Source organism: Rhynchophorus ferrugineus, unplaced genomic scaffold, assembly GCF_030347505.1.
Source record: "Rhynchophorus ferrugineus isolate W39M unplaced genomic scaffold, kcgeb_rfMv2 rfM1, whole genome shotgun sequence".
Classification (NCBI taxonomy): domain Eukaryota; kingdom Metazoa; phylum Arthropoda; class Insecta; order Coleoptera; family Curculionidae; genus Rhynchophorus; species Rhynchophorus ferrugineus.
The window spans coordinates 37,969,175-37,982,586 of record NW_027472580.1 but is presented as its reverse complement, the minus strand read 5'-3'; the positions used below and the strand labels follow the sequence as shown (position 1 = coordinate 37,982,586).

At 30.7% G+C, this 13,412-nt stretch overlaps 2 protein-coding genes across 2 annotated transcripts in view; one reads left to right on the top strand and one right to left on the bottom strand.

Moving 5' to 3' along the window:
- Nucleotides 1-160: 160 nt before the first annotated feature.
- Nucleotides 161-3,710, bottom strand: U2af50 (U2 small nuclear riboprotein auxiliary factor 50). Its single transcript, XM_076404967.1, has 9 exons — nt 3,482-3,710; nt 3,255-3,404; nt 3,016-3,199; nt 2,750-2,961; nt 2,535-2,695; nt 958-1,080; nt 725-898; nt 461-604; nt 161-402 (listed from the first exon to the last, which is right to left on the bottom strand). Exons 1-9 carry the CDS (start codon nt 3,504-3,506, stop codon nt 271-273), a joined length of 1,305 nt encoding a protein of 434 aa, XP_076261082.1. The 5' UTR covers nt 3,507-3,710; the 3' UTR covers nt 161-270.
- Nucleotides 3,711-4,188: 478 nt separating this feature from the next.
- The window catches only part of LOC143196992 (low density lipoprotein receptor adapter protein 1), a 40,922-nt gene continuing 31,698 nt past the window's right edge, over nt 4,189-13,412 (top strand). Inside the window, exon 1 of the mRNA XM_076405010.1 lies at nt 4,189-4,480. Within this exon, the coding sequence (XP_076261125.1) occupies nt 4,429-4,480 (52 nt within the window). The 5' untranslated portion in view covers nt 4,189-4,428. The remainder of the gene's footprint in view (nt 4,481-13,412) is intronic.

The window sequence follows — 13,412 nt, the reverse complement described above, 5'->3', positions numbered from 1 at the left end:
CTCTACTATTCTATAAAACACATTCTATAGAAATTTAAGATAAATTACAATATTGTTTCCCATTCAATTTTATAATGTGATTGTCAGTTATGTACGATATTACTTGATTGTTTACAATGTAAATAGTAAAACAAAGTTAAAAATAAATAGAAAAATGTAGTACAAGGGAACTTCACAAGCAATTTATTCCTTACTTATATTACCAATTACTTCAAAAACACAAGACATAAAGAAAATGCATTGTTAATTCAGAAATTATACAAAACCAAGTTAAAATTCTCGACGATGATATTTATCTGGATCAAAATATGATGTAACAACCACCCTGTTGCTGAACTTTCTTCCTGTGAGAGTTTGCTGCGCCTTTTGACAATCCAGGACGGAGTTAAATTCGACAAACACCTGCAAAAAGTAATGATTATAAAATATTTGATTCAAAACTAAAATAAAAGTTGTCTACTTTGCCACAGCCAGGAACTTCAACGCCCTCTATAGGTCGTGGTATTTCAATACTGCGAACTACGCCGTATTTGTTACACTCCTCTTTGATATCTTCCAGAATGTCCTCATATTCTTCTTCATCTTTTAATTCATCAGGAGTTACCTACAAATATACATAGCATTTTATCTATAAACCCGCCAGTAATCATATTATCGTAAGATATATTTTGACTTGCCTCTAAGGTCAGAAAGAGGCCTTTTCTCAAATAATACATGCACTTACCATATTCAAAAGACAAAGAACCTCAGTTGGAGGTCCTGAAGCGCCGACAAGGCTAAGTCCAGGTACCTGAATTTGTACGGCAGGCAATACTGTGGTATTCTTTGCCCCAACACTTGCCCGCTGTACAATCAGTCTCTTATCACCAAGTTGCATTCCATTCAAACCTGCTATGGCCTATAATAAAGAAAAATAGTGATAATTATTTGGGATAAATATGAAAAGAAAAGACTTACTTGATCTGTCATGGTAATATCAACATATTCGGCAAATGCATAGCCTTTACTCAATCCAAAACTTGTATCTTTGACTAGATTAAAAGCTCTCAACTGACCAAATGACATCAATAACTCCTTAACCTACAAAAACAGAATGTCGTTGAGTCTCTGTTATATGGGTCTGAGTATGAGCATGCACCCAAACTGAACATTCGTTAAAATAGTTCAACGTGAGTACATATGAAATGTTTACCACAGTACTGTTTGCTATACCATTAAAATAATTAGAGGCTGTATTATAATTGGAATTTATTTTAATGATGGATTATATAGAAATTAAGACAGCCTTTAGAGCATTACTATTCGCATCGTATACGTTTTGATTTCCTGCAATTTATCTTTAAACTTGCCTTTCTTTATCCACAGGGTGTTCGGGTTTTTTAGAGTGGAATCGACAATTCATAAGGATCGAGTGCGCGACCCTAGCTATAGGGCAAAAAATCAAATTATCAGATTGTTTACTTAACAGAATATTGAAGATTATAAAAAGTCTTGCTAGAAAGAATAAAACGATTTTTACTTGCACAGTTATTTGATTATTGCCAAGTTTTTAAATATCAATTTCCTGTAACCCTTCCCCTCTATTTTAATAGATTATAACTTATGTTATGTCTTGACCTTTACACTAACTCTATGTGCCCAATGTTTTATTAGAGGGTTATATTTAAAGTCGACCATTTCAATTTAATAAAAGTTTTAAAAAAATGAATATTTTGTCTACAGAAAATTGAGATACTAAAATCTACATTAAACTAATATGATTCATTGAAAATAATAAATACATATATAATAATAAAAAAACACAAAAATGTAAGAGTTAGAAATAATAAAGTAAAACTTTAAAGATATAAAATAACCCTCAGACAAAACATGTGTTGGACTAATAATACTTCTTTTTAATTAGAATGATTTTATAAAAATCACAAATTTCTAGTCTATTTCTTGACCTGAAAAGCGAAAAAAATCTTGATTCCTTATTAAACCTGTAAATATTGAATGTTGTTTTTTAATATAAATCTTGCAAGCGTTGATTTACTCTACCTAAAAAACCCTGTAAAAACCTGTAAGAAAGAAGCCAAAAACTTATTCATGAACATCAATTTGCATTATGTACACAAATTCAAACGTATAATACAAATTGAAGTTATTTTTTACTGAAAAAATATATTTCCTGTAAGAAAAAGCCTAAAACAAAGCCAGATAAAATAAGTTAATTTATCCTTATTTTGACTGCATTTGGCTCATAATAATAGACACCTAAAAGGCTGAAAGAAAACCCTAGTGGACACTTTTTATTCCATCTCTGACGGTATGCTACGAAAAGAAATTGCCTTCCCACAACAGCTGTTTTATTCTGTTGGCACTTAAATAATAAACACTATTAAATACATACATTAAGCAGGGCCAATAAATAGAAAATCTAAATAAATATATTAACAGTTATTTTTGTTCATTTATAATGTAGAACTACCAACAGATATAAAACAGACCACATTCAGCAACATTCATACTTCTATGCAACACATGTCACTTACCTGATCTTCATTTAAATAATTAGGCAACCCACCAATAAATATCTTATGTGGTGAGTCAGGTACCACAGTGCTAATAACACCAGCTGGTACACTAATAGTACTTTCAGACATACCCGGCATAGGTTGGTAGTCATGAGGTCTGCGAATTTTCAGTGATTGTCCTATAAATATAAATTACATAATGATTCTTTTTTAAATTCAAAAGTAAATAATACCCTTAAAATTAATTCCATCAAATGCCATTGCCTGTGTAGTTTCATCAATGGACCTAAATTCCAGAAAAGCAAAATTCTTATCCAGATTAATTTGACATGCCAATACAGGATTTCCAGCAGCTTGGGCTAATCCACTAAGATGCATTTGTTGATTAAAATATTCCATCATTTCATCTTCTGTTACACCAAATGGAATGTTGCCAACATATAATCTAAAATGAAATATACATGTAATGTAACTATTACTCAAAATTAAAAAACCTAACCTTCTAGCTTGTCTAGTAATTGTAGAACCTACAACTGGAACCGCAGCTTGTGGGGTATCAGCTACAATGTTCGCAGGAATTTGACCTGCTGCCTGCATAGCCTTGTACTGAAGAGGGGTAATATGTTCAAATCCTGGCGGTGGTACATCCCAATATAAGGAAGGCTTCCTCCTTCTGGAATGACCTTAACAAACATTAGTAAATACATATAATTCATTTAAAACTATATAATATAATACTTTTATGGCCACCTCTAGGAGAACCTGAACGGCTCCTTCGTCTACGGTCCCTTGATCGCGATCTTGAACGTCTTCTATGTTCTCTAGAGCGGGAACGTCTTCTACGATCTTTTGTGTCTCTATCTCTACTACGTTCACGTTCTTTGATATCTAAAACGATTCATTTTTTATATGGGCTAGTACACATCTGATTAAGCATAATATTAGATTATAAATCTAAACATTACCTTTTTCGTCACCCATTTTAACCATTAATTTTTCGAATATCAACCACTGTGTTAAATAGCCTAACACTTAAAAAAACACTCATATAATTAGAACGGCGACCAGAGAACTTAACTCCAAACACAAGATTTATGCCTTGATGCCTTTATGCCTTGAATTAAACTTGTCGAGCAACAGAAACTCGGAACCGCAAAATGGCGTCTTGTAAAAAAGGAAACTGTATGTCGAATGTCAAATATATTTTTGATGTTATTGATTAGAAATGTATCTCTGTAGAATTATATTAAAATACTAACAAATACTATCTTTAAAATTATATAATTAATTTTATATTTATTACAAATTCATTTAAATCAATTCATATATTTTTTAATAAAATATCTTTTTAGGAATAATTATAGTTATACAACTACTAATACTGTCTCATCAAACATTTTATAATTCTAATTTTTTTAATTTAAAAACATTTTTAATCACTTATTTTTAGTTGACTTAAATATACATATATATATATACAATGACATTATATAAATATTAACTGTATTTTTTTTATCAACAATGTGTATATAAAGTTTGTAATACAATATAGTTTTAATAAACTGATCATTGCATGAAGATATGTTTTAATACAAAATAAATTTCAGCGATGCTATTTATAGACGCACGTCAGTCGGTGTTTGATGGAAATTTTATTTCGCGACTAAAGAGATGCAATCCTGTAAGTACTAGGTACAGAATCGTACCGATCAGTCAAGAAACTTTTCGATTGGCTTCATTCGTTGAAAGTCCTTTGATAAGAACAGTTGACCGCTTACTAAATAAAGAAAGCGGTCTAGTAGGCAACGATCTCGATCGTTGGTCAGTCTATCGTGGTTGGTACGGTGTTTCGCGATTGTTTTCTGGCAGCTCGGTGCGCTTCTCGCTTGCTTTCAATTTAGTATATACGACAATGTCCTTCTTTAAAATTAAGCCTATCTGGAAGGGAAACTCCAAGCACAAAAGTAAGTGTATTCAATGTTATTCGATTGGATTTCTCTTTGGATGTATACATTGATTAGATATGAGGTAACTTGAACTTATTTGAACAGTTATGACCTCTAATCATAATAATCTTTTCAATGAAATATATACATAATAATACATAATATTATTTATTTTAAAAATATTTCCATATCTATTCATTAACATTTTTATTATTGGTGACAAATTTATTTTGTTTTAACTCTATTTTTGGCATTTTTTATTAAATATTTATTTTTATTTTTATTATTTATCTGCTCTTATGTATCATACTTTTCTATCTAAATATTTGTATATGAACTAATTGGCCAATAGATTTTTAGGTATTTTGAATCACTTTATTTTAAAAAATTATTGCAAGTTGAGTTCTGTATCCTGAATCATTACCACAAATGGATACCAAGCGATTGTTGCTTAAATATTGCTGACGTAATGTCAATGGACAATGATCTAACACGCAACTACTAATGATTTAACAGGCGGTACCATTCTGGTTTTTTGGTGAATTTTCCTTAACTCGTACGTAAATCATAGTGCGCTTTATAAAATAAAAAAAAACAACCAGTGCTTCCAAGTAAGTTTGATCTGCCTTTCACCAAGAGAATCCTTGTCGAACAATGCAAGGGCATCTTTTGTTTGCCTATCAGTAAACTTCAAATAGTTCTTCAACCTTTTAGCATAATGAGTATATTAGGTATTAAATTTATTGAATTGGAATTGAATGTTTTACTAGTAGGGAATATATTATTGGGGTAACATATGAATCTTACGCATAACCAATATTATGGCCATGTTGTGGTTTTTGCTGCTGTTGTTTATGTAGTTCCATTCTTGTGCAGTGGTTTTGATCATACTCACGTGCAGTTGCTGATGACATATAACATTTATTAATTTCCCGGTCTAAGAAAGTAACGATTTGGTTTTTGTTTTTTTCGAAAAGAAATGATTCCCAAATTTTCGTGTCTATTGACGATGTCAGTTATCTCACGCAACTTCACTTCACTGTATTTTAAAAGTATTAAATTCAGTATATCTATCAATAATAATAATTTTATCTGCCGAAGTTTTACGCATTAGACGTATTTTGTTCATTTTGCCATGATTGTACATTATATATGTTTGGATTATTCAGAATGTAACACAAATTAAAATTTTTCTGTGTAAATTTTCGTTAAAATAATTATTGATTCAGTATTATAGTATTTTAATTCTTTTTAAATTGTAATGCAATGTATAATAATAACTTTATGATCAGAAAATCATAGGCAATTAAAGTAGTAGTAATATGCTGATGCGTATTACTGTTGCTCACATTAAAAGTATATTTTTTGGTAACGTTTGATATTTAGTCTTACTAAATAAAACGTATAATTAGTAACACATCGATTGTTTTAAGTATCATGACGAAATAATATGTTGATTAATATTTAACAGATAGGAAGAAGGCTTTTTCCAATAAAACGTTTTCAATTTCGTTATTCGCGAATAAACTTGCACATTTCACAACCAATTACGATTATATCAACGGAGACGTGATCAAAATCCAAAACAAGCGAAGTGACAACAGAATAAGTAACGCTTTACCTGATTTCAGTTTGTTGAACTGATAACGCGGTTTAATAGTTGTCCTAATGACATTGACAGCATGTATACGCATCTAGGTATCGTTTAAAAAAACGCACCATAAAGTGAAAGCACAATGTTAAAATCTAGTTTACAGAAGGATTGTGACCCGAAGAAAAATAATATTATTTATTGTTTGTTTTCTATTTGTTTTGAAATGTATAAAAATTTATATTTTATTAAATTATTTCGTTATGAGGTTATGTTGTCATTGGTTTATTATTTGAAGTCGTATTGTCAGAATTTTGTTATGTGATATATCTTAAAGATAATGCATGAGCTGAAAAGTACCGGGCATAACAAACAAAATGTGTTTTTTTTGTTAAAAATTGGCTTTATTCATCAACTTTATCTCCATCAAGACCGACACAATCATTCCAGCGCCGATCTAACATGTCAATACCACATTTATAGAACGATTCGTTATGAGGTTATGTTGTCAATGGTTTATTATTTTAAGTCGTATTGTCAGCATTTTGCTATGTGATATATCTTAAAGACAACGCATGAGCTGAAAAGTCCCGGACAGAACGAAGAAAATGCGTTTTATTTGTTAAAAATTGGCTTTATTCATCAACGCTATCTCCATTAAGACCGACACAATAATTCCAGCGCCACTCTAATATGTCAATACCACATATATAGAACGATTTGTTATGAGGTTATGTTGTCAATGGTTTATTATTTTAAGTCGTATTGTCAGCATTTTGCTATGTGATATATCTTAAAGAAAACGCATGAGCTGAAAAGTCCCGGGCATAACAAAGAAAATGCTTTATTTTTTGTTAAAAATTGGTTTTATTCATCAACGTTATCTCCATCAAGACCGGCACAATCATTCCACCGCCGCTCTAACATGTCAATACCACATATATAGAACGATTCGTTATGACATTATATTGTCAATGGTTTATTATTTTAAGTCGTATTGTCAGCATTTTGCTATGTGATATATCTTAAAGAAAACTCATGAGCTGAAAAGTACCGGGCATAACAAACAAAATGTGTTATTTTTTGTTAAAAATTGGCTTTATTCATCAACGTTATCTCCATCAAGATCGGCACATTCCACCGCCGCTCTAACATGTCAATACCACATATATAGAACGATTCGTTATGACATTATATTGTCAATGGTTTATTATTTTAAGTCGTATTGTCAGCATTTTGTTATATCATATATCTTAAAGAAAACACATGAGCTCAAAAGTCCCGGGCATAACAAAGAAAATGCGTTATTTTTTTGTTAAAAATTGGCTTTATTCATCAACACTATATCCATCAAGACCTACACAATCATTCCAGCACCACTCTAATATGTCAATACCACATTTATAGAAAGATTCGTTATGAGATTATGTTGTCAATGGTTTATTATTTGAAGTCGTATTGTCAGTATTTTGTTATGTGATATATCTTAAAGATAACGCATGAGCTGAAGAGTCCCGGGCATAACAAAGAAAATGCGTTTTTTTGTTAAAAATTGGCTTTATTCACCAACGTTATCTCCATCAAGACCGATACAATTATTCCAGCGCCGCTATAACATGTCAATAACACATTTATAGAACGATTTATCTTTTGCCTCAAAATACGCTTGATACCAGTTGTCCACTCAGGTGACTATCGTTTTGATTCCGGAGTGAAGTGCAGGATCCATGTTTCATCCATTGCCACATATCGATTGCGAAAAATCCAGATTGTTATGTTTAAACATGATCAAACACTACTAAGAATCATCAACATGTTCAAATATGAGCAAACGCGGCACCCTCTTTGAAAACTCATACTTTCTCAGAGTCATATACTCCTATAATATAAAACGTTAGCTAACTAACGCAACTTTACTTTTCGATCACTCAAAATAGTTTTGTGGATTTTTTTGATGTTTTTTGGTGTTACCACCTCATTTGGACGTCTACTGCGTTGTATCATCCTTCTGGTGCATCATCAGAGTCTCTACGATCACGTTTGAAGGTAGGAAATCAACGTTTTGTTGTTGTTTCTGATGGATCCTTTAACACTTGTCAATCCATTTTTTCTTTTGATCGTTATTTTTTCCCATCTAGAAGCAGTGTAAAATTAAAACATTAAATTGTTTTTGATCGATTTGTTTTGAAAATAACAAAAGTAGTTTCACTCTTAGCACAATAACTCACAAACTTATTAGGAAAACTGAATTATTAATTCAACAATATTATGAAACTTTTCTTTGAACTTTTCTTAGTACTAACTGAAAAAGCGGTGAATACATAAATCTAGTGCCATTTATGTATTAGGCCCGGGACTTTTCAGCCAATGTGTTTTATAGGATTTAAAAAATATTTAATAACGATTTTATTATTTTTCGTTTCTTGCTTATCTGTATTTATTATTCTTGATAAATTTAATTTCTTCTTTCTGTTCTGTTTGAATTAGTTTATATTTCAGATTTCTTCTGTTCAAACGGTCTCTTACATCATCGACTAATTTATAGGCGACTTACCGTTTTTTTAATTACCTAGTCTAAAAGAGCGAAAACCTGAATATTTGACGTATGCTTTAATTGATGTAATGGTTCGATTGCTACACATTTCATGTTAATCCTCAAAAAACGAAAGCGCTGTCCATACAAATTTAATACAATTTTTGCGTTTCTAATATGTGCGGTATTTGTAATTTACCTGTTGCCTAGTGTCAGTGAATCATTTTTTAAGAGTAACATCCGTTAACTTGCGTAACATCAAAGAGCATAGCAATATCCCGTTTAATTTTAATTATTTCTTAATATGATCAGAATATATTTGGAATCTCGATTAATCAGCAATTCGAAAAGAGAAACTTCACTTACTAATTATCCCGATTATATGTCTCTTTATTTATTTTATTTATTATTAATTAATGACCCAACAGCCTATCGGACTTTTTATGGTCGGGGTTTGCAGAATTTCTTTTAATTTTTTTTACAACGCTGGCAAGGTACAGTAATCATAGACTAGATTTTAATAGTTTGTGCCTTTTTTAAAATCGTTTTTTGCTTATTTATTTCACTCTTCGATTTCACCCTTGCAGATATCTCTTCTTTAGTTTCTCTGCTATGGCTTTCATTTGCCTGTTGCTTTGTATTTTGTCTTATGTCCCATGTGTCCCAATTAAAATTCTATGAAACTATTTTATATCTACTAATATTCTATGTAATATTAACACTTGATACATAAATGAAAGTATCTATTACCTTCAATATTCGGCTAGTGCTTTGTTAAGAAGTGCATTGACTGAAGAAGCCTGAAATGAATCAGAAGTCAATACCACTAAAATTTACAGGAAAATTTTAACAATCTTTAGAATTATCTTTATTATAATAATATGCTATGTATTCACAACTATATCAATTAAGTCCTTAAGCAAGAACAATTTTTCTTCTTTTCTTTTTCTTCACCAGATATCAAATTAAATCAATATTGCGATTTCGAAAATCTAAATATCTTGTAAGCAAAGAAAACAAACGATACTTGTTATTCTCGAATTTTGTTAATATATGTTGGGATGAATTTTTCAGGTTTTTCTTTCACAGCTCTATATACCTTCCGATAAAGCTTTCTAATAACTTTTGATAGCTCTTGCTTAAACCAGAGTGAGTTAATAATATATCATATAAGAGAGGATCACCTTCTGGTCTCCAATGGCGATATCTCAGCTTCAGAGTACAAGCTTTCTATTGGAGTCGTTTGGAATATACCTAGGGCTAGCCAAGCCAGCCTATATACCTGGATGTGGACTGGATGGATGTGACTATGTAGTACAGTATTCAATTCTTGTATATGAGAAGGAGACATTGGCTCTCGTATTCGACCTTTGAGAGAATTAATGCCTTATAAATATTCAGTAGTGTAATTCTGTGGGCGTCCCAATGAAATTTGGCCAAAGATCGAAGCAGGCTACAAACTGCAGGCCGCTAAGTATCTATATTCTGATCATTTTATCCCAACTTTCTTTCTGGCAACATGGCCATACCATGTCGATGTTGATTTAGCAACGATCTAGTCATCTATACGTTTTAACCCTTTTTAAACATTTCAAAACTGTGCTATAGCTAAGCAATGCTGCTGTGATCTAAACAAGTGGTAAAAGCGCTATGTCTGGTGAGTATGCTGGGTGCAGCAGAATTTTGTCGATCTTAATTTCTATTTTATTAATTGTACAGGTGACTTTAGTAGATATCTACAGTAACAGTTTAATTCGGTTTTAGTAACTCATAATATACTACACCTACACCAGATTAATCAATGCCATTCCGTTTGGTATCCACTTTTTATTGCCGGTCATAATATGCTACCGAAATCTCTCCTGGCCAGCAAGGAAACTGCGAGGCTGAAATTGTCCGAAATGGCGTTTTGTGTCAATTTACGTGGTAGCTATATTCCCTCGTCTGGAATAGTTTTCATCGCGTGTAAATAGCTGTAAATTGTTAATTAATCAACTGCTAAGCTATCTGAAAGTTCATTGAGATTTAGAGCAGATTTTTTGTCCAGCAAGTCTTGTACTTTATTAACTTCGACCTTTTTTGGTCTTTCATTGAGATCAAAATCACCACTTTTAAATCGTTTAAACCAAAACCGGTAACTTGAGCAGGATTGCCATACGTATCTAAAAGTGTTTGGTGGACATCCACAGCAGATTCCTTCATATCAAACAATTAACTAAATATCTCAATAATACTTTAAGGAAAACTACTACTTTATGTTGATAAAAATAGAAAACATCCAGTTTAACCATTGGGATGGGTTGTTTATATTGACACTTTCATTTTCACTAATAAATATAGGTGATTAAAATACATGCCAAAATGCCAGCATAAATACAAAATACCTAATATCATTCTTATAGAACTTAAAAAAGCATTCAGAATATTTTCATTTCGGTGGTAAAGCCTTAATGTAAATTAGCAGTACAATAACACACCCTTTATAAAACGTTTTATATGAATGAAACAATGCATATAAGAATAACAATTAACCTAAAATTTATTTCATTGTTATTTGGCGGTTCTTCCAAAAAGAATTGTCAACGGTAACAAAACAACCAACTCAGACCCAATTTTGTAAAAAGAAAAGAAGGTTAATGACATTTTACTAGGATACAATTTTCTAAAATCCATTTTAATACTGCGAGAAAAAGTTCGTTAAGTAAACCGATTTACGTGATTTAAGTGTACCATTAAATATAAAACATTATCAATTTCTTTCAAAATCTAAAACAATTTTTATGAAATAACTACCCAATATATATTGTACTGTCCTTACATTGGCTTTTTGTTTGGATGGAATAATTTATTTTGACCATAAATGAAGGACTATATATGAATAATAACATCTAATTAGTGATTTGGTTACAATATGTTATTATTATTATCGAAAAATGTTGAATACATAAAAAAATCTGGAACCTTAACGCAGCGCCATATACCGGGCCAAACTGTAAACCTAAGCCATTCTTGAATCCACATAAGCAAACAAAAAATGCATCTAAATCGGTGCAACCATTTAGGTAGAGTTCAGTAACATACATGACAAATATGTAGTCATCATTACAAATAACAGTTACTTGCTAACGTTCATTTCATCACAAAAGACGATACAGTCCTTAAAGGCTAAGAACAGCTATTATTCCTGACCACTTTTAAAAAATTAATCGTTTATTTGCCAAAGGGTTAGATACAAACTGAAATCAAATGGAGAAATGTCTGCATTAAATTGTGATTACAGTAAGATCCCTTATCATTTCAATTTTTAGTGCTTTAAAAAATGGTTTGGCCAAATTCTAAGAAAAAATATAATTTATACGTAGCAGATTTACATTAGTCCACTAAAGCGTCGCTTAATTTTCGGATGTAATCCGAATTTACATTAAAATCCTCGAGATTACCAAAGTACCACAAACACATTGTGCAGTCATTTTGAAAGAAATATTAAAATCTTAAAACTTATTAAAAAAAAAACAAACATATCCGGTTAGCTAAAACAGGCAACAATGCAAATTACAGTTCTGTGATACTTAACGTTCCTTTCAAATTCCCTATAACAATATTTAATGAATAACAATAATCATGAGTATATTAAAAAGTTTTCATTATTTGGAGCTCAATGTAACTGAATGATCTTTTTAAAATTGTTGAATGGTGTGAAGCATATTCCCTAATGAAGGCTAGGTCTTTTATATGGTACAAAATAAGTTTCGACAGTTTGTTGATATTCTTCAGATGATGGAGAATCATCCCTATTAACCACAACTTTCTAAATTTTCTTTACACTTAATTAACCAAAATTTTTTAATTTAAATTTTCCTCAAATCTTCTCTTTAGATTTTTTTTCTAACTGCATTTTTTCACTTTCAACTACTTTAAACTATATCCTTGTCCTATAATTTTCTTCCAGATTTGTTTCCTTTGTATGCAAATTATCTGCTGATGGTTGAGACTTGGTTTCAACTAGTTTCTCTCTAGAGTTTCAGACGGCAAAATATAAGACATTTTAAAGGGTAAATAACATTTTTGTGAATGGAGGTATTTTGAATACTATATCAATTTAAAAGAGTAAAAGAGTGCATTAAAGTAGACACATCATAGAAATCATAAGATCCTTATTAAAAAAATTGACTTTGAAATTTGACTAAGAAACCCCCTTTTCTTATTTATATATTTTTGTAGGTATAACAATTTATTTGGTATTTTTTTGGATTTGGACACTATCACATTACATATGACCAATCTAAATTTTACTTTTGCCCTTTACAGTCCTGTTTATTTTCTCTATCTACTAGAACAATCAACACCTAAATATTATGTTTCTTATTACATTGTCTTTGCTATGTAATTGTAATTGGATATGTACAATTAACGTATAGAAAATATCGCCACTTCCTCGCAATATCTGAATGAGAATTTTCGTTAAATTTGGTTTGGTTTACATTATTACATTATATATTATATTATATTAGATATTATTACATTACTTTTACAATAAATAAAAAAGTCTAGTTAGATAGATACATCCCCACATAAACGAATTAAAATAAGATCCTAGTAGAGTTAAATAATATTTAGATAATATAACATAATAGCAGAATCATAAAAAATATATAAAAATTCTTGTTTACAATATTACCTGTACATGTGGTAGTTCTTGATCTTGTTGGTGTTTTATCTGGTTCTTATCAGCATGAACTTGAAGACACAGATTTCTTTCAGTTTACTTCACCACAAAAAATATAATACTTGTACTTCTAATAATGTAGTAATTCTGACTAAACTAC